The 21,477-nt window shown below is 35.5% G+C and overlaps 1 protein-coding gene across 1 annotated transcript; it reads right to left on the reverse strand.

Annotated features, from left to right (window-relative positions):
* Positions 1-2,546: 2,546 nt before the first annotated feature.
* LOC134253193 (uncharacterized) lies at positions 2,547-4,480 on the reverse strand. The gene is made up of 2 exons (XM_062735707.1): positions 3,438-4,480; positions 2,547-3,283 (listed from the first exon to the last, which is right to left on the reverse strand). The coding sequence occupies exons 1-2, from the start codon at positions 4,153-4,155 to the stop codon at positions 3,210-3,212; spliced, it is 792 nt and encodes a 263-aa protein (XP_062591691.1). The 5' UTR covers positions 4,156-4,480; the 3' UTR covers positions 2,547-3,209.
* Positions 4,481-21,477: the final 16,997 nt, after the last annotated feature.

Below are 21,477 nucleotides of genomic sequence, written 5' to 3' on the forward strand. Positions count from 1 at the left end.
GATAGGTATATCAGAGCACAAAAGACAGCCGAGACAAATTAAAAAAAATTACAGAAGAAAGATATTTTTTTCGCATTGAAATTTGGAAATCTAATTACCTTCAACCTCAGTCTAAAAGAGGAATTACGAGCTTTAATCGGTCTAAAACAAAAATTTCTCATAATGTTTCTAATTTTACTGCCTCTGTGCTTATTATTATGCGGACGATTTTTAGAGATTTTATCAAAAATAGTAAATACCCAAGTCCCCTGAAATTTAACAAAATACCGGTTTCGAAAGAGGAAAAAATTGAACTAAATAGAGATGAAAATCAAACATAATCTCAACTTTTGGCCATTATCGATGAAAATATTTCAAATTTACCAGAGGAATTAATTCAAAATTTCGAAGATAAGAAAAAAAAGTTCAAGATTAAAATTGCTAAAAAAAAATCTGTTATTTTGGATTTTCTAAACAATGTAAGACGGGAATTAAATGAAAATTCTGGTTGTTCTGAAAATGACACCGTTTGTTGACACAATCAAAACTACATGTACATATCGCATGTTTCTGTTCTTGTACAGTGTACACTGTAAAAAATGTGCTTAGGAAATAAACACTACCATTACATGTTTACATCTAAACATGTTTAATATTATGTTTAACAACTAAACACTTCGGTCTAAAGTATTTAATACCTAAACACGTTTAGAAATTAAACACGTGTTTCATTCTTCAATCAGTGATATACGGAGTTGTCTTCCCGGAAATGATTGAGATATATTCAAACATGAATTAGCGCGGTTGTCGCACAAAGAAAATCACAACATTAAGACAAAACCGTTTATCCTATCAAAATGATAGAAATTCAAGATACGACTGTTGCAGATTAAGTGAAATACACGAGGGATGCTTCTTGAAAACTGTGATTTAGAAGGTTTGTATGATTTTATTTACAAAAATTGAGCTTGACGAGAGAGGTAAACAATGTCAGCAGTATTTGTTTATCGTAGGATCTTGTATTCTTTACCAAAGGACACATGTACAATATCAATGTACATCATTATTAATTGATACCGTTTTACTGTTCATAATAAGGTTATAAAATAATGGATATGTTTATGGACGATAACTTTCAACAAAGAGCAAATATGTATCTTATATTATTATTATTGAGATACGAGTAGTGTGTTGTTTGTGTCCTTTACACACAAAGATATCTTGGATACAATAAATAAAATGATTTTACATGAAACCCAATTAATAAAATTATTTTAATTATGATAGAGAAAATGATGGAGAGGTTGAAAAAGACTTTTAACCACACAGAGAAAACATATACCTCTAGCACAAAGGCTAAGGGCCAAAGAATCACTGGATTTGATCATTGGTACATGTACAAGGTAAATTTATGCAACTTGTACTTTATTTGATTGTGTCTAAGTTGTTTGTTATCTATCTATTACATGTATATGTTAGAGGTTTCTTCAGCCTTCCTCCCCCGTGGACTGTTTCCTTCTTTCATGTTAAGACTGAAATTTCTATCCATTATAATTTTTTTTATTTTACTATAATTATTTTTTTGCAGAAAAACAACATTTTACTACAAGCAAGAAGCGTAAGGATCCAGCCAAGTTGGTGATCATCACAGAGGAAAGAATAACATTATTGGAAGAGGACTGGAGATAATGGAGTCTACTAAATTGAACTCGCTGAACCGGGGCCTTTGTTGTGTTACTAAGCTCGGGACTTGAGATATCCCGAAAACTTTCAAATTCTGGACGGTTTACGATTTGTATCTCGATGACATAGAAAACAAATAAGTAAAAAAAAACTAAAAGACAAAAGAGTTTGAAAACTGAAATACGTATTTCGAAGGTTTTGTGGCCTACTGTATTGGATGTATGAGTTTGTTAAAAAATGACTTTTTATTCTTAGATGGATAAAATGTTAAACATTTTAATTTAATTTTCTAATAAACTAATAATAAATATAAAAACACTCTGAAGTTCTTTGTAATTTGTATAGAGATAAGTACGTTGGTTTATTATAGGATCTATATATTATAAGTGTATGTACCATAATTGGATAATAATTCTTTAATTTTGATTGCATTTTATCATGTTTAATAGTTTAACATATTTAAATTCTAAACACGTTTAGGCCGTGAACGCGAGCTTCAAAATGTACATGTTTAGAAATTAAACGGATACCTAAACATGTTTAGAAAATAAATGTGTTTAAGTACTAAACATGTTAAAAATCTGTCTACAAGAATAGTGTTTAGAAAAATGTTTAGACTCTAAACACATTTTTTACAGTGTATGTACAATGTACTTTAAGCATTTCTGTAATATTATTCAGATAACTATTTTATATGAATGTAAAAATTTAAATGTGTGATTACCTGTATTTCTTTATGATGTCCTATGATTAAAACATCAATATACATTTATTGACTGGGTTCGAGGGCAACATGCGTTTTGTTGGACCCAAGAACCAAACTGTTGCCTGAGGCCGTTAGGCCGAAGGCAACAGTTTGGTTCGAGGGTCCAACAAAACGCATTTTGCCCTCGAACCCAGTCAATAAATGTTTTGTTATACTTTTCCCTTTTTATTATAACATTTAAGAAATAAAAACAATTTAGTTGCAACAAAACTTTATTTGAAACAGGTACATGAGAAGAATGAATTGTGGATATACAATAAAACTAAGTCAGTTTGTATAATTGTTAAAGACAATTGTGCACTGGTTAAAGCTGCATGAATTAAAGTCTTGATTTTGAGCATTTTTCACGTTGGGGAATCGAAGTTTGTTGGCAGCATTGGTATTTCTAATAGATCTAGGTCGGTCAAATTCAATACAGATTCAGACGAAGTTGCCTGCTCGGTGAGAATTGTTTTCTCGGTATTAGCGACAGTCTGAGGAAGAATTTTTTCAGACAAAGTGTTGGAAATTCCGTGGATCTTATTTTCACTGAGATGCGCAGAATAATGCTTTAGACTCGTCTCTGATTTATGTTTTGATATTCCGATGATATGACTACCCTCATAGCCGCCCTCGTCAAGTAAGGTAATACATGTGGGCCTGATGCATAGATTAGTATAAACAAACGATAAGTTTGCATCTTTACTTATTGTAGCCATCATACAGCCTAGGGTATTTTTCCCACGACCATATTGTCATACCAAACTCCTGCTTGATCCGCCACATCTTTTTTAGGTCTCTGTCAGAGAAACTCGCACGCTGGATTTAGCTTCGATATATATTTCTCAAAACTGTTGACGGGGCATGCTGGATTACCTATATAATTAAATGAGCACCAATAAACTTGTTTTCTAATCAAAATAACCACTGTATGAGTATATAAAGTCACAGACAGCTGGGTTTTTTTTATATCAGTAAAACCGTCTCTAATTAATATGCATGAAATTCTAGCCCAAGTACAAATACTTACCGGGTTTTTCGTACATTCTAGCGGCCGTATTATCCTGGTCTCCTACAGCTTCACGATGATTTTTGGTAAGCCTTGAAACATTGCTTCCAACATATCGTCTCCCCTCCGCGTCTATACGAATTTGGTAATCCGTGGGCCTCATGTTTCGTAGATTCTCTCTACCTCGGTTACAGAAAAACATCATTATTTCAAAAAATACTTTTTGTTGTAATGTTCTTGGTGTAGATGTATCAAATACATTTGATTCGTACAGTTTTTTAATATCAGCGTCAGAAATAGGTCTTTTATGTTCTGTTTGCACACCCTCTTTTTTTATTTTCACCAAACAAGCACTGAACATGTCGTTAGCGCTTTTAAAATCATTGTCATTTATTATGTCCCACTTGTACAATTTAAGAAACACTCTCTGCAATCCAAATCTCAATGATATCATAGTAGATCTCGCATAAATTGTGCCGTCCTTTTTCCGTACTTCACAATAAAACTTTTTCAGAAATTCGGCAGCTTCATTCTTGCTTTTTCCATTAAAAAAGTTTTCAATGGTGGATTCGTACTTGTGGACTAGGTACTCCGACAATATTCTTTCAGCAACTTTCACCACATTTTTCGTATTGCTGCTGTCCCGATTTTCCATTATGTTTTCAATTTCTTCGTCATTGTATGAAGCAAACCTAGCACTCCCTTCCATGATTGCGATGCAAATGGCAAATGATAACATTTGAATGTTAATTTCAATTTCCCGCAATGCAGATTTGCGATGCAGGTGACAATATTTGAATATTAATTTCAATTTGTCGCAATGCGGATTTAACTCGGTCAATTTCGTAACTGTCGAATACTTACGGACTACTGTCGTATAAATTCGCCGAAACTACGGATTATAACGAATGCAAATTAAGACATAGTTAACCCCGCCCATACTGTGACGTAAGCGGTCCAACATCTCATCGACCGGTCCAACATCTCACTCAGCGGTCCAACATCGATTTTTTTATGCCCGCTCAGCAAAACATTAGGAATGTTAGACTTTTTTTCGTATAGATTTGTATAGGAACAAATTATCAAAGGTATAACAATAAACCATTGTGCAATTTCTCCTGATCAAATTTTATTTTGAAAAAGTATGTGTATATTCACAAAAGACCTTTGAAACTAATGGATTTTTGAAGCAACAATTGTTAATCTAATCGATATATTTTTTAATGTGTATATAAAACAACGTCTTCGGTACCTTTTCTTTCCATTTTCACCCCTTGAAGTAAGAAAGAAGTTGTAGAATTTTCTGGCGAGCTATTAAATATTGTGCATAAAACCGACGAAAACAATGTGTGTTTGTTGAATCGTAAACACTTAATAGCCGGTCATGCTTTGCGGCTCATTCACTGGATTGGAGAATCTGTTTGACGCATACATTGTCACGTGTTAAATTATGCTCTCCATAAAAGGTAGTGTGCCTGACCTGTGGAAACATGCTGAACTTTCTAATATATATCATTTTAAATTCAGTTTTTGTTCGATTTTGTAAATATCTGAGGGCAAAATGCTTAAAACAGGAAAAAAGATTATGTTATGATGAGCAAGACAGCCTTGATTAGATAGTGAAAATTAGATAGTGTAAATGCATTTATTCTTTGAAAATCTTCTTCTCTGCTTCTGGGTATCAAATAAAGTAACTTGGTACACAGTTATGATGAGCAAGATTGCCTTTCCAGAATTGTGAAATTTATGGATCCATGGTCAGGGGTTCTGGTGTTAGGGCGGGGCTCTATTGATTATATAGTGAAATGCATTTTATGGTTGAACATCTTTTCCTCTGCTCCTGGGTATTAAATAAGCTAATAAGCACATAGTTATGATGAGCGAGCGTGCCTCATCCAGAATTGTGAATTTTCTGGCCCAAGGGTCAGGGGTTCTGCTGGTGTTAGGGCAGGGCTCTATTGATTGTATAGTGAAAATGCATTTATTCTTTGAAAATCTTCTTCTCTGCAGTTCTGGGTATTAAGTAAACTAACAATGCACATAGTTTTGATAAGCAAGAGTGATCAATAAGGCCCCTGGACCTCTTGTTATTTTCACTTTTACATTATTCTTTAAAAAGATCTACGTATGACCAATTTCTAAAACGAGGTAAATTATTAACAAGGAATTTGATGAAACAAGAATATCAGGAGTCATCATTTTGGTTGATACAATAGCCTTGTCAGCAAAAACAATTTATCATTCAGTCAAGTACTGACTGATGTTTTTCATACTTATTGTAAGTCCATTATTTATACGCTGAATTTGACAACGGACTTTTCCATTATTACCCGCGGATCATGACAAGGACCACACGGAGGGTGAAGATTTTTAACGACCTTTCCTATTTATTAAATCTGGAAATTTTTATGTCGATTTATTTTTGCGAATTTGGGTCAAAAAGCTGATTAATTTTTAACCTTCAAAATTTTGCGAGTTGTTACTGGCGCTAAAAATAAATGCGAGTTGTTACTGTAACGTTTCTGGGTTCGAAGATTCGGTTGCTCTGCCTGAGCAATTTAAGTATATAGAATAAATCAAATAATTATAAAACTTCTCAATCAAGGACTTTAATTATCAATATATACAATATCCTATTCTGTCCTGGAGCGCGTGCGCTTCCTAGCTAAGCAAACCAAAATAAATATTTACCAACTTGCAAAATAAATACAACAGTCTCGAAAGCCTTATTCAGGCACATAAGACTTGTTAAGCAGGTTTACGTTTCTCACCTTACTTGAAACAACTGACTGGTGTCGACTTCAGTCTGGAACTGACTAAGAGCTCTGATATCACTGCTTTTATATCCTAGAGTATCACGTGATCTCTGAGGATCGAAAGGGTTAACTAAACAGGAAGTATTTATCACACACAAAGCTTCCGGAGGACAGAATGGGTTTTATCATTTCGATTCCTAGTTTTGTTTCATTACCCACGCCTCCAGGAATGCGTCCCGCATTAAATCAATAACTACCTGGGCTAAAGATATAACGCGTGGTATAAACAAAATAACAACAAATTTTATAGCTACCTGGCTTTCATTGTTCATAAGATTTAACAAATGTTGCACATACAAACCAAATATCATCAAACACTGTCATTGATAAAATAAGAAAACAATCAACCAATGATTCATAAATGTGCAAACATATCCAATATTGCATGAAATCGCCATTTAATATCAATGTCAGAAAAATAACAGCTGAGAATATTCTTTTCAAAACCAGCTTTCCTCCTCATGCACTTCAACGACTGTTTCCCCGTCTCTTTGGTATGTCTCCTGTACCCTGTCTAGTCTACGCCGTTTGTCTTCCTCTGTTTGGGTGCCTTTCTCTTCACAGTCTTTATCCGTCAGGGTACTCGCATCGACAAATTGATGATGCATGTCTGTCTGCGTACTGTCATCCTGAGTAAGAAATGGCAACTGTACGGGAGGTGCATCCAAATGAACAGAGGGTCGTTTTCTGGGAGTTGTCATTGGATGTCGGAATGGTGATGGGGCCGTGGCGTCAAGGGGTCCTGGCTTGCTATGGACTTGGATATCGGCGCAGAGACTGGAGCTGGTCTGGTAGGCGTCCTCTGACAGACGGCTTCTGCAGGACGACTCTGTGATGTGCTCCCGACCACATCAGACAGATTTCCTGGGTCCAACTGTTCCCAATCATCTGTGCCGCTATTAGCTGCAGCGGAAACGACTTCACTATGTCGAGTGCGGCGATGTCTCCCCATGTCACTTTTCTTATTAGTAGCATAATCACATTTGGCGCATTCGAATTTCTTCTGTCTACGCTGTCGACCGCATTCCACCACATGTCTCTCCCACTCAACTTCGTCTAGAAATCTCAGATTACACATCGGACATCGATGACCTTCCTTCCTGGGAGTAATCTTTGTATTAACCATGATCTATTAAAATAAGACAAAAACTTCAAATACTCATATTTCAATATTATCACAACAGGTTATCTACATATTTACACAAAAAAATAGCTAATCTTAAAGCTCTAAGCGCTGTAATCCACTTCGTAGTCCTGAAGCCATTTGGGCAAGTTTTTCGCACGGCGCGGTCTACTGCTTTCGCGTGCACCAGCTTCTTCACTTAAAGCCCAAGGTTCATCAAATCCAGCCACAGGAACATCTATGGGAGACATATGATCTCCAGCTGGAGTATCATTCCTATCACATATGTCTTCCTCGGTTTCTCCTTGTAGTATTTGTGCATGACTTTTTCTCATCCGATCACAATGTATGACGGTGCTTTTCCCTCTAGAATCACAAGCAACCTCATACAACACATCAGACAGTTTCTTCTCGACTTTGAATGGCCCCCTCCAAAACGATGTCAGTTTTGGGGAGCAGCCACTCTTTCTGACTGGAAAGTATACATATGCCATATCCCCTGGCTTAAAGGAAGACCATGATAATTTGGTATCATGATACTTCTTTTGTCGCAACATCTCCCCAGGCATATTTTCTCTCACAATTGCATGTGCTTTCTCTAAACGTTCGCGCAATATCCATACCCACTGATGCGCTGGAATGTCTTTCATCTCTGACGGCATTTCATACATCAAATCTAGAGGCGTTGTTGCCTCTCTTCCCAGCATTAACATGTTGGGAGAAAATCCCGTACTTTCATGTACTGTGGAGCGATAAGCCATTAAGATGTAGGGCAGGTGTAAATCCCAATCTTTTTGATTTTCCTGGACATAAGCACTCAGCATTGATATTAGTGTACGGTTGAAGCGTTCAACCATACCATCCGATTTAGGATGGTATGGAGTAGTCCTTGTTTTAGTGATTCCTAGCAACCGACACATCTCCATAAATACTTTGCTTTCATACTGACGCCCTTGATCTGAATGGAGAACGGAAGGAACGCCAAATCTTACTATTACTTGTTCCATAATCGTTTGGGCGATAGTTTCTGCTTCCATATTTGGAAGAGCAAACGCTTCCGTCCATTTTGTGAAATAATCCGACACGACGAGAATATGACGATTCCCTCTGTCGGTTTCCGGTAATTCACACATCAAACGTTCAAAGGTCGCAGGCGCACAGGTAAGACCAAAAGGCATCACCTTAAACTGAAAAAGACCTTTGCGTGTTACAAAAGCTGTCTTACTCTTGTCCTCATCCTCCATAGCAACTTGCCAGTATCCGCTATTGAGGTCTAGCGTAGAGAATAAGGCATGTCCGGACAAGTGGTCAAATGCTTCTTCTATATTTGGGAGGGGATATGCGTCCTTTACTGTTACTGCATTTAGTCGCCTATAATCAATACAAAAGCGCATCGACCCATCTTTCTTACGCACTAGAACTACAGGCGAAGCCCAAGGGCTCTTTGAGGGTTCTATTACGTCTTTATTAATCATTTCATTCACCTGTTTATCAACTTCTTGTAACATATGTAACGGGATTCTTCGTGCTCCTTGCTTAATGGGTTTCTCTGTAGGGTTATATTGGATTCTGTGTTTAACAACTGTAGTTCGACCCAGATCAAAATTTGAAGTTGCAAACAAATGTTGATATCTATGCAAGAATTTTTCAGCTTGCAAGGCTTGTGCATTTGAAAGAGTTTTCTTACATCTGTCAAGTAGCTCTTGAACGTCAGATCGGAGTCCTACGTTTGTTTCTCTTGATGTCCCTTGTGTTTTCTCTTCGTCAGCAGCTGTCATTCTCGCAATCATTGTTCCTTTATATATCTGTTGGGCTACATCTGTAATATTCATAAGTCGCACAGGCACATTTTCGCCACCTTTTACAAATGTTCGGCCAACCAGCGCACGACCCTTCTCCAGAAATTTTACCTCTGGCTCGACTATGTAATCTGAGCCTCCAAATGTATTCTGCCTGGAATTTTAGCGACAGTAACTACTTCACTCCTAGGGGGAATACAAATGTCATCAGCTGCAATGACACGGTAACAACCTATGGTTCCTTCACAAGAAATGCTGTAATCCTTATCGTTTAGTCTCAGCGTGTTATTGTTGAGATCTATGATATCACTACCTTTCTTCAAAAAGTCTAGGCCAAGGATACCATCTACTGTGATATCTGTTACCGTAGCTGGAATAATTGTTTCAAAGTGCCCTACTCTGATCTGATAATCTGCTTTTCCATAATGTGAAAGTGCATTTCCACTTGCGTTTTAAACTTTCTGTGCACTGTTTTCTAATTCAGGTCGCTTTTCTTGCGTTATCATATCATGCACCCTTCTTGAGACTAATGTCAATGAAGCTCCTGTATCGATTAACAGTTTTGCAGGTGTACCATTAACCTCTGCCTCAATAAAAATTCCAGTCTCAGTACTCATGGTGCTTCCACCTACGTGTCCTTGCATCCTACGCTGATTTCTCCGGCGCTTACTACGGATTCGCCGCGCATTACCACTAGTTAAGCTCTTTGATGGGGTATTAGTGTTTTTATTTGTGTCTTTATTTTTAAGTTTAGGACAATTCTGACGAATATGCCCCTTTTCCTTGCAATAATAACAAATCACTCCATCACTTGTTTTCCTGTCTGTCAACTGCGATGTGTTTTTCTTTGGTCTCTGGTTTTGATCTTGGACCTGTTTTTCCAATCTATCCAATTGGGTTTGCATCTTTGTCATCAGGTCTATTAGTTCTAATGGCGGTGCGGGTTTTACATAGTCGCGTTCTACACCCTCAATCAGTCGCAAGTCTCCTCGCCTCTCTGTTTTATAGTAAGCATCTAACTCTACCGCAAGCCGAATAGCATCATTAAGACTTCCAGGTCTGCTCTGCTTGATGCGCAAGCGCATATCTGAGTTGACTAATGCATCAATGAATGCGTCCTTCCCCAGTGTTTCTCTTACTTCTGATGGTGCTGTAGGATAAGCTAAACAAGTTAATCTACGAATAGCCTGTCCCAGTTCAGACAATGTCTCAGACGCTCTTTGTTTTCTTTCCTTCAACTGCGCACGGTAAAGTTCAGTCTGATTTGGCGGCGCAAAGCGTTCTTCAAGGGCCTTAACCAACAAATTATATTGTTGTCCTGTTTCTTTTGAAACATTTCCAAGCACACCCTGTGCGGTTCCTCTTAGCGAAACAGCTAAGTAAAGACCCTTTTCTTTCTCTGACCAGTTGTTAATGGTAGCGCATGCTTCAAAATGGGACTGATAGTCCAGCCAGGAATGACTACCGTCAAACGTTGCAGGTTTGATGTTACATTTTGCAGCCTTTTCCTCTCTGATATTTTCCTCTTGTATCAAGAAAGGGTTGTCTCTGAAGTGAACGCTTGCTTTCCTTTGTGCCCGACCCCCGTGAGGTAATTCATCATTTCTACTTTGCGCAGGAGGCTTAATTTTATTTTGTTCTTCCCGTGGTACTTGTGATTGCACACCTCGTGGAAATTCAAAAGGAGAATGCGCAAGAGTGTCATTCAGCAAATGAACCGGATGAAGATGTGCTTTAGATGAAAGGCGCGGCGTTTCACTGCTAGGTCGTGGCGCAATCGCTACTGACGGCGCGCTCGCTGTCTGCTGTGCATCCACAATTATACTCTATGTTCATCATCACCTAAAGAGTAGTTAAACATCGCATCCGCAAGTTCAGTATCATCTATGTCCCTTTTCTTTTGCGCCTTCGCAGACCTCTTGGTAACATGATTGGTGATTGTACTTTCACCGGTGGCGGATCCAATTTGCTAATTATTCTGTTGAATTGCCGTTTCAACTGTTGTAGATGAATTTGGATGACCCTGGCCTCCACTTGCACCTACCATGGTTGCAATCCCCGAATCGCGCGCTCGCACACGTTTATCTAGAGGTGTTGAGTACCTCTCTATTTCTTTGCGCAGTTTCTCGCAGCTCTTTTCCAGGAAAGAAATTTCCTCATCTACCATCTCGTCCATAATAATTTCAATGTGATTTAACAATTGATTATAGAAAAATATTCCTTACCGAATCCCACCGCTGCCACCAAATTTATGTAACGTTTCAGGGTTCGAAGATTCGGTTGCTCTGCCTGAGCAATTTAAGTATATAGAATAAATCAAATAATTATAAAACTTCTCAATCAAGGACTTTAATTATCAATATATACAATATCCTATTCTGTCCTGGAGCGCGTGCGCTTCCTAGCTAAGCAAACCAAAATAAATATTTACCAACTTGCAAAATAAATACAACAGTCTCGAAAGCCTTATTCAGGCACATAAGACTTGTTAGGCAAGTTTACGTCTCTCACCTTACTTGAAACAACTGACTGGTGTCGACTTCAGTCTGGAACTGACTAAGAGCTCTGATATCACTGCTTTTATATCCTAGAGTATCACGTGATCTCTGAGGATCGAAAGGGTTAACTAAACAGGAAGTATTTATCACACACAAAGCTTCCGGAGGACAGAATGGGTTTTACCATTTCGATTCCTAGTTTTGTTTCATTACTGGCGCTATAAATAAAAATCAGTTACGATTTTCATATCGGTTTATGTTTGAAATTAGTATGCACAGTTAGAATACAACCAATGTACTTGCAACCTGGCAAGAAATTGCAGAATTGCCCCATAACAATTGTGAAAATAAAAATACAAAAAATGACATTCTACCACTGCGCCAAGTTAGCGACATTAAAATAAGACAGATTGATTGTTTTTTTGGATAACGTCCCTTTCAAGAATTGTTCACTCATTACCACTTGCTGGTGGAGAGTAGCAATTTGTTCTATAATCGGCATTACGAGCAATAGATCAGGGAGGGCTTTTTTTGTGCCATTACTTACAGTGACATGGGACTTAGGTTTATACGGTGTAATTTGAAAGGACCAGCCTCCATGTGCCACAATGGGATTTAAAAACGCGACTTTAGGAGTCAACTTCTTACTTTGCGACTTTAAAGCAGACACTGTAACCACTGTGCCAATCGGTTGACTTAAAAAAAAAAAAAGAAGAACAATGAATCTGTCTGCAATAGTGTTCGCTCTGCTCCTACTTTGTATTGTTTTATGGACTTTGATATTGAATACTGTTCATTATCTACATATCCTTCATTTGAAGGTTTGAATTCAAAGGTGGGACATGGAGACCGGTCTCAGGTCTAGTGTCGCAGTATGTTTTGGCACAAAAGGTCCCTCACTGCTCAAAAACTTTGAATGTCAAGCATAGGACAATATCTGTAGTTTACCACCAACAAGTTGGGGCGTCTCTACATGAATTTAAAAATTCTTGAGAGGGGTGTTAATTGCCATTCTCTGTAACCACTTAAACTTCGTTGCCACGCATGGTCACCGATTTTGATGAAACTTCACCCATGCTTAGTACTTGACACCAGAAACAAATATCAAACAAAATTTCGTTGCTAAGTGTCTCGGTTGCTATGGCAACAGCCGGAAAAGTTTGAAAAATTGAGATTTTCAGCCACTTTAAATCCTGACTGTGGCTTAATAAAAACTAGAAAAAGCAAACAAGCCATTTTAACAAAAACATGACACCTTGATGTAACTTATACTATGAAGAAACTGTTTAGAATATATCTCTAAGTAAGTGGTAACCAAGGGTACATTTGGAATACATTTAAAATGCTGAAATATGCTGAAAAACACTCCATATTCACTAATGGTAGGTGTTACATGCTAAAACTCAATCATTGACTTAAGAAAAACAATGAAAATGTTTGACCTTAAGTATATAAGTATAAGCAATATTATTCTATAAATAACTTTTATGGTTGCCATGGTAACACAGTGTAACCATGCAAAACCAGTAACTAAGATTGGGTTAATGCTACTGTCTTGAGGAAAAACATGAAAATTCAAGACTGGCAAATATGCATCCTTAGGCCCTTGCAACACCAAAAGCATAAGAAAAATTGGGTATAATTGCTACTTTGTAGTGTTACCATGGAAACAAAGTACCAGTACTTAAAAGTGATTTTTTTTCCGCTGCATTAAGAATTAAATTGCCATTTAATCAAGAAACAAATTAAAGAGCTCATCTGGAATAGTCTTATCTGTAAGAACTGAAGTTAAATATCATATATTGATAAAATTTGATGAATAAAACAACACTGTTGCTATGGTTACCAAGAAGGAAAAATGTTCGATTTTTTTCACTTTATATCCATATTAAACCCTGTGTGCCAACTTCTTGCATCCACTTAGAGATTGGATGATAGTCAAAATTAAAAGTCAAGTTAGCTGTTAATACATATCAATCATAAAAGTTTTGGGAATCTACATTTAAGGGTACGTATCCAAGGAAACAAAATATTTTTCAGGTTTTTAAGTTTATATTTTCTGCTTATTTCCATAGCAACGCTCTATTTAAAGAAGCTAATCTGAATTTTTTGAAATCGGAAAATTTGGAGCACACCAACATCTTATAAAATTGATCATCAGTTATGAGGAAATGTGCCTTTTTTAAAAGATAGGATCATATTTTAACATACATAGTGTTACTTTGAAGGCTCTCTGGGGCATAAAAACCTTGGCAACCATTGCCAACCAAAATGAAATATCATTTTTTCTTGGTATGTGTCTCAAGGCTCTTTTTTCTATTATTTCGTAACATTTCATCCTATAATTGCTTTTCATTTTTACGAGTATGACTTCATAAAATTCAATGAATATTTTTTTTTACTTCTGAATACTTTGTTACCATAGTAACGTATGTAATAGTTGATTTACCAAACATGTTTATCATGCATTCGAGACATCTTACCTTCAACTTTTGGAAACAGTCATTAACAATTGTTTGCTTTGCTGCAAATGTAAACTATGGGGCTCTAAACATGTTAAAAAATGCCATTTTTTGAAGTTTAAGACATGTTGCCATGGTAACTATAAAACTTAGCAACCAATTTTTGCCTGATTTCAGTTTAAGGTATCAAAGACTTTTATCATAGAGAGTTTGGAGGAATTCTGAGACTATGCGTGCCACAGCTCCTATATAAAAGTTCAAGTCATTACAGAGAATGGCTCTTAAATAACATATATTCAAACAAAAATATAAAACATCGAAGTAAATAAGTGCACAGAGTAAATATAAGCAAGCATTATAAAAGTACTAATTACATTCCGTCATGTCTCTGCCAAAGTTTGATGGGTGTTTAATTCAATTCATGTTTATTGTTTATGGCGAATTTTACCCATTTAAGAGCTTACAAAGACGATTGGGAGCTCCAACGATCAATCTCTTTTAAATTTCTTGCAAGATTGTTTAATTTTTTGCGAATTATGTCGTTTTCTGTTTTTAGCTTTGAAAATAGGTGTAAACTTCCTTGGATTGTTGCCCGCTCCTCTTTTAAATTTTCTATGGTTTTCCTCATGCTGGTTTCTTTTTTCATACATACATCATAAATTCGATTGACTGCATTTAAATGTTTTTTTGCAATGGACATTCCCAAGCAAAGTGAAATGGATTTCTCTGTTATATTGCGTATCAGCATATTGTATACTTTTTCCTTTACTATTTCACCTTCATAGCTGTATGTGTCAATTGGAATCATATCCAAAATAGAAAAAGATAAGACGGATGGTAGAACAGACACATAGATTGCTGACATATCTGCTTCGTAATCGGTTAAACCAGCATAGAATATTGTACTTATATTTTGCATTTCGTTTTCTATCTTGCGAAGTTTGCCCTCAGCTTCGTGTGAAAAGCTGCGTATTCTGGAGTCTAGATTTCGTATTAACGACGATACTTCCTCTCCCAATATCCATTTTTCAATTGCGTGAATCAAAAGAGAAGCTATTTTGTTCTTTAGACCAAGAATAGATGTAACTTGTCGAACTTGAAGATTCTGCAATATTTCCGTTTTTCCTTCTTCGCTTCGAAGGTATGAATGGAATCGAATTGCAAAAATGTTAAGGTTTTGCCAGATATCTTCTACTAGAACCTTCTTATCCTACAAAGGCACAAAAACCTGATTAATATATACGTACATGTCATAAATCCAAAAAAATTAATGAATGCTTTTCCCATAGGGTGTGTTCACCATGCATCGGAGATATACCTTGCTTCGGACAACTTCAGGCAATAAACTTTCTTTCAACTTAAGAGTTCTGTGTATTTTTTTGTTTCTGTCATATAGATGAAGATTTAAATTTTTTAATGATACCGATTGTTTTTATCATGTTGTGATAAAAATACCCCACAAATGGCCTTGAGTTACGTCATATTTTACATCATCAAAGGGGAATAACCCGAAATTTATGATTTTGCGATTTTTTAGAGTTATCATTCTTTTAAATTTGACTTCCACGGAACAAGTCGGACTATGGTGAATTTTGACAAGGATTGGTAATTTTACATAAATTATAAAGAAATTTCACTTCAATGTTTGTTTAATTCTTATTAGAGCTGGTTTTACAAGTATGCTAATTTCACCGTACATCGGACACAAATTAACCATGCATCGAACACTTTTCGATGCAAACGTAAGCACTACCATTTTCATACAGAACCCAGCTGACAGCTGTTTTTTGCGGAAAAAGAAAATAAAGACTCTATATTTTCAGTCAAAATACAAGTTATCGATATATGACGTCTGGAATTTGACTCAATTTATTTCTACAAACCAGAGTATAATAAACCATGAGGAAAAGGCGCGAATTACCTCATTATAAGCATTTTAAAGCATTTCTATGGCAGAGTGAGGTATTTTGAATCGTTCTACATTTGTGCAACGATATCATCAATTCAATTTAAGCTGAGGGTTATTTCTTAGATAAAATATAAAAGTATATACATATCATGGATTTTAAAGCACTGTGATAAAGGTATGATATTTTTTCGGTCTCCATACCGTCTGTCCGATGCATGGTGAACAATGTCCGATCCATGGTGAATTCTCAGTTATTCCTAAAAACTCGATTTTTGGGGATATTTTCTCTATAAAGGGCACGTAACTGTGTCCTAAATTGATATTCTAATCACAAACTAAATGTTAAGCTTCATTTTGATAATTTTCCGTCGGTAGCGATATCGCTAGAACTTGTTGAAGTACAAGGGTATCCGATGCATGGTGAGTTCACCCTAATTACTTTTATAAGCAATTCAGAAACAAAGAATAAATTGCCTTTTATTCTATATTTGATGACATATGTATCGTTTGAACTGATAAATTAACAATGGTTTGAAGGAAACTGGTAAGAAAAAAAGAACCCATAGCAATAAATACTTTTTTTGTTATGACCATTGTGTGTCCTAATAATTCAAAATTTAATGATTATTGATTGTATATTGTTTAACGTCCCTCTCGAGAATTTTTCACTCATAAGGAGACGTCGCCGTATGCCGGTGATGGGGTTCAAATTTTGACCTTTACTCGGCACTCGGGGCCTTGAGCAATGAGAGATCTTTATCGTGCCAACGCTTGTCGCTGACACGGGGCCTCGGTTTTTAAGGTCTCATCCGAAAGACCTGCAACTTTCACTTCAAAGTGCCGAGCGCATGGAAAAGGAACAGTTGCTACCCATTTTAACCACTAGGTCAGTGGCGGCCAAGATGCGAACTCACGACCCCCCGATCACGGAGCGAGCGCTCAAAATTTAATGATTGATTGATTGTATATTATTTAACGTCCCTCTCGAGAATTTTTCACTCATATGGAGACGCCAAAATTTAATGAAGAAAAGAGTTGAACAATAAAAGAAATACCAGCAATATATCGTAATGTTTGTTAGAGTTTATTGTCTGAAACAGGACGTATACATGTCTTCAACATTTCTAGAAAGGGAACATGTACAACAAAATTTCGATTCAAAAGGCGTACAACAAACTGAAGGAGATACATTGTATAAGACAAGAGTAAACTCCTTAGAAGAAGGTTTCTATAAAAAATATGAAATACTAGTATCATGTGATTATGAAACCATCGTACATTTCTCGAACCTTACTTTATAGACTCACTATGGTAGTGAAAGTATCTTATTCATATGATTTTGCATAGCACTTAATGAAGGATTAATGAAAAAAAATTGCAAAAGTTCTTAACAAGAATACGACATTTTATGAAAACCGTCATTTAAATCAACCCACATCATTCTTTTTTTTTAACTTTGATTCTAGCTCGCTTGAGAAAATTATTACTCGTAAAATTATACAGTCAATTCATCTACAAACTAGTCATATGGGGAAATGGTGTTCATTCTGCTCATTTACATATTCGCCATATTAAAGCTTTAATGGCGGATTCTATATAGGTTTTTTATAGAGACCGTACAAAATATTGCTAATTTTTATATCCTAACTATTTCGGGAAAAGTTCTTCCGCCGATCTTTTGATTTTTCTGTATTTCCTTTACGGGAAATAACAATGATGTTGATGCCAAAGTGAAAGTTGCGACCGCCTTTTTGATTTGAAAATTCCAAGCGATAGTAAATTGTTTTTATTGAAGAAAATAGAACTGAATTAGTGTTTTTATTATTTTTGGTAATTGAATATAAATGTTTATTGCAAGAAGAAAGAGTTCTTCCGCCGATTAAAAGGTGCAAACGAAGGTCTAATTTTACAAAATATAGATGCTTTAACATTGTATGAAGAGTTTCGATCGCCTTTTAAATTTAACCAGAAGTCTCTGTCGAGACTGAAGCTCTACTGGTTTGTATTTATAGTAAAGTTCTTTACAGTTGGGAATTGAAACTTAACAACAGCAATAAAAAGAATAATGATTCTTGATTATGTTCTTAGTGTAGTCTACTTGCAAGCCACATTATATTATTATCAGGACACACCAATTTAATTTCTTGTAGCATCCACAAGTCAAATTTTATATTTAGTATTTACCGCTTGCGTTATATATCAAATCAAAGCTTATTAAAAATCATTTAAGAAAAATATAATTTTGAGATTTTCTGGTCAAGCATTGTTACTAAAAATAGATTGCAAAATATAAGGGTATTGCTCTAGTGTGTGACCACTTTTCAGAAGAAAATATCTTGTATCATTGAGGTCAAAACGTAAGTAATAATTTCAAAATATACTCTCTCTCTTCTTTTTTCTTTTACCAAGAACCAGAATTATTAAAGTTCAATTGCATCAAACACATAGATTGACCTGAATCGTTAGATAGTGAGAGTCTTCTTCCTGTATAATTAATCGGGTCAAACGAGACACGCAACGTTACGTCGACGTTATGCTTATAAAAAGACGTCAACAAACAATCAATAAAAATGATCACAAATTAATTTTTCAACAAAGCAAAAATACTAAATTATATCTATTATTATTCCATAGTATAGCAATTGAAAACCTAAAAAAAGCATCATTTAATAGACTATATATATATATATATATATATATATATATATATATATATATATATATATATATATATATATATATATCTTGTTAAGTGATAGTGTCATGTTTTCGCTAACTCAACAGAAGAATTACAGAATATACTTGACTCGTTACACCGCAAAAACCAAAATTTAAGTATTCAGGAAAAGAGGAAGCGATACTTTTTCATGGACTTATAATGATGAAATATTGGAAATTGTCAACTATTTTTTATTACCAAGGATTATAAAGTTTAAACTATAACGGTAAATTCAATGTTAGGCAGTAGAAATAAGCTGAACAAAAGCTCAATTCGATTTAAACTGTAATATTCAGAATTTGAATTCAACACAACTAAAACCCCTGTGTCAACTCTTTCAAAAATATTGAAGGATCTTTTGTTTGGAATCTGATTTTTTCTTGAATCTCTAGAAATTTAAAGACAGTTTTTATCTTTTTTGTAAAATTAATCTGTGGGTTAGGCAAAACGCATGCAATTACAGGATTCAGTGGCGGATTTAAGGGGGGCACACCCACCCCACCTCCTAAAATTGTCAAAGTTAGTGTAAATCATAATTTCGTCGAGAAAATGTAAAAATCTCTACTCGGTAGGCATCAAATTTACCTACAAAATCTGTAGAATCCAGGAGCTTCCGGGGCTTTGCCTCGAGGCGGCGCCCAGACCGTGCCTATGTTTTTGGCGCCCCTTTAACTTTAAATCCTGGATCCGCGCATGGGATTTTATCTAAGAAAAAACCCTCAACTTTAATTTAATCGACGATATTATTGCACAAATGTAGAACGATTCTCGCGACCTCACTTATTATTCAAAGGAAACTAAAAACCATGAAATTTTGATGTAAAATAAATAAAAACTGGTCTTCATACAAATACATTTGATATGATGCAGAGAATTGACCAGGAACGAGTATTGACTGGGAGCGTGATGTAAATCTTAAATTATTTAGATTAGGTATCGGAGAGTTATAATATTCTGAATTAATTAAATATATGTAATAAAAAAATAATTCAAACAATTATGTTTGAACTGGACATTATAAAAAAATTGTGGAATATTAATCATACATATGACAGCAGCATATAATAAATTCTGAAAGAGAAAAATAGGGGGAGGGGTTAATTTAAAATTAATTTGAACGACATTTAGTTAAACATTTATATCTTTTCTAATGTGTGTTAAAGGTTGTCCAAATTGTTTGTTAATTATTAAAGCTCTTTATCCTTTTCTTCCTCTTTTTTTCTCTAATTTTCTCTCTCTCTCTCTCTCTCTCTCATTCTCTATCTCCCTCTCCTTAACTCGTGCAAAACATTTGATTTGTCCCGCTTTCGCGAAAGCAAGGGGTTTTTAATCTTATTCGTCTGCCCGTTTGTCAGTCATATTTTTAAATCTGTTCGTATGTCATAAAAATTTAACCTTGGTCATACCTTTTGAAGTAGAACAGAGAAGATAATTTTTATATTTAATTCATGTGTTTTAACTGTGACAAGACCTTTTTAAATACACTATAATTTCTTTTTACCCCATGACCTTGATCTTGAAGTTTGACCTACTTTTCAAAAACTTGAACCTTGATCATAACTTTTGAATGAGAAAAGATACATTTATATAGTCACAAGCCACGGTTCGGAGAGTTGTGTGTCAAAATATTTCAACACATGCTAAGATTTTTGACCCCCCTTGATCTTGACCTTTATGTTTGACCTAATTTTCAAATAAAACAACTTTGGTTATAACATATTATAGGGCGTTCATATTTGGCACAATATGCCATAAATAATGATATATCACCCACAAAGACACAAAAAGACCTTAAAACAAATAAAAGTTTTGTATATACACGCACATGTATAGTACATCTGTACATGCAGTACTAAGATTACATCAAAGAATTCAATTAGCACGCAATTTTTTATCATCACCATGTATGTTCACTAAATTAGATGTCAATGACTGGACCGAACCTTTGTCCAAGACATTTGATATATACAGTGTACTTTAATTTATTCTTATTGCGCAAATGAATTTTTTCATAAGTTAATTCTTCAATCCTGTTTTATTTACCAAAAAAGTACAATCTGTAAAGAGTCATAAATGAAAATGTTAAAATGACAGAAATGAAAACTAAAACATGTCGGCCATGAAAAGTTGAAAATATCGAAAAAAAATCCCAATTGCCAATCCTTGTCTGACTCCGCTTTGCTCCATTCAAATCCATCCGCGAAGCTCTCGGTGAAAAATTCCGGAAATGAAATGAAGCTGGGGGACCACAATTTTAATTTGCTTATTTAAATGTATATTCAAGACTTCTTTGATGCATCAGTAATATTATTTTGCCTATTTGATTTTTATTTTCTATCCATCTACCCATCCATACTCTACATAGGCGTCTGAACCGGGGGGGGGGGGGGTTGTCATTTTTTGCCATTGAAAATTGTGGTTTACCATTTTTATTGGTTAAGACCCAAACCCCCCCCCCCCCCCCCCAACTTTCAATTAGTCACCCCACTTTCTATTTGCTTCCGACGTTTATGCTCTAACACGCATATGATTTACATGTATTGTTAATGTTTTAATCAAGAATACTTACAAATTTCAGAAATAGTACTGACAAGTTAAACATATATATTTACACATCATCATTAAATGCATATGATCTACATCCATGGAAAATGATTCTAGAATATTTGTAGGCTTTACTTCCCTCGCTGTCAAACGAAAAATCCTGGGACCAGGCATGTCTCTTAATTGAAAAA

The sequence above is a fragment of the Saccostrea cucullata genome, unplaced genomic scaffold (assembly GCF_032062105.1).
Source record: "Saccostrea cucullata isolate Sc308-1 unplaced genomic scaffold, CSIRO_AGI_Scuc_v1 ctg1503, whole genome shotgun sequence".
NCBI classification, from domain to species: domain Eukaryota; kingdom Metazoa; phylum Mollusca; class Bivalvia; order Ostreida; family Ostreidae; genus Saccostrea; species Saccostrea cuccullata.

Bases quoted from the DNA above. Each gene is read 5' to 3' on its own strand.
- LOC134253193 (XM_062735707.1), bottom strand. From the start codon at position 4,155: ATGTTATCATTTGCCATTTGCATCGCAATCATGGAAGGGAGTGCTAGG. The intron at 3,284-3,437 runs GTAAGTATTTGT...TTAATTATATAG, and splicing joins TAGAATGTACGAAAAACCCG to GTAATCCAGCATGCCCCGTC.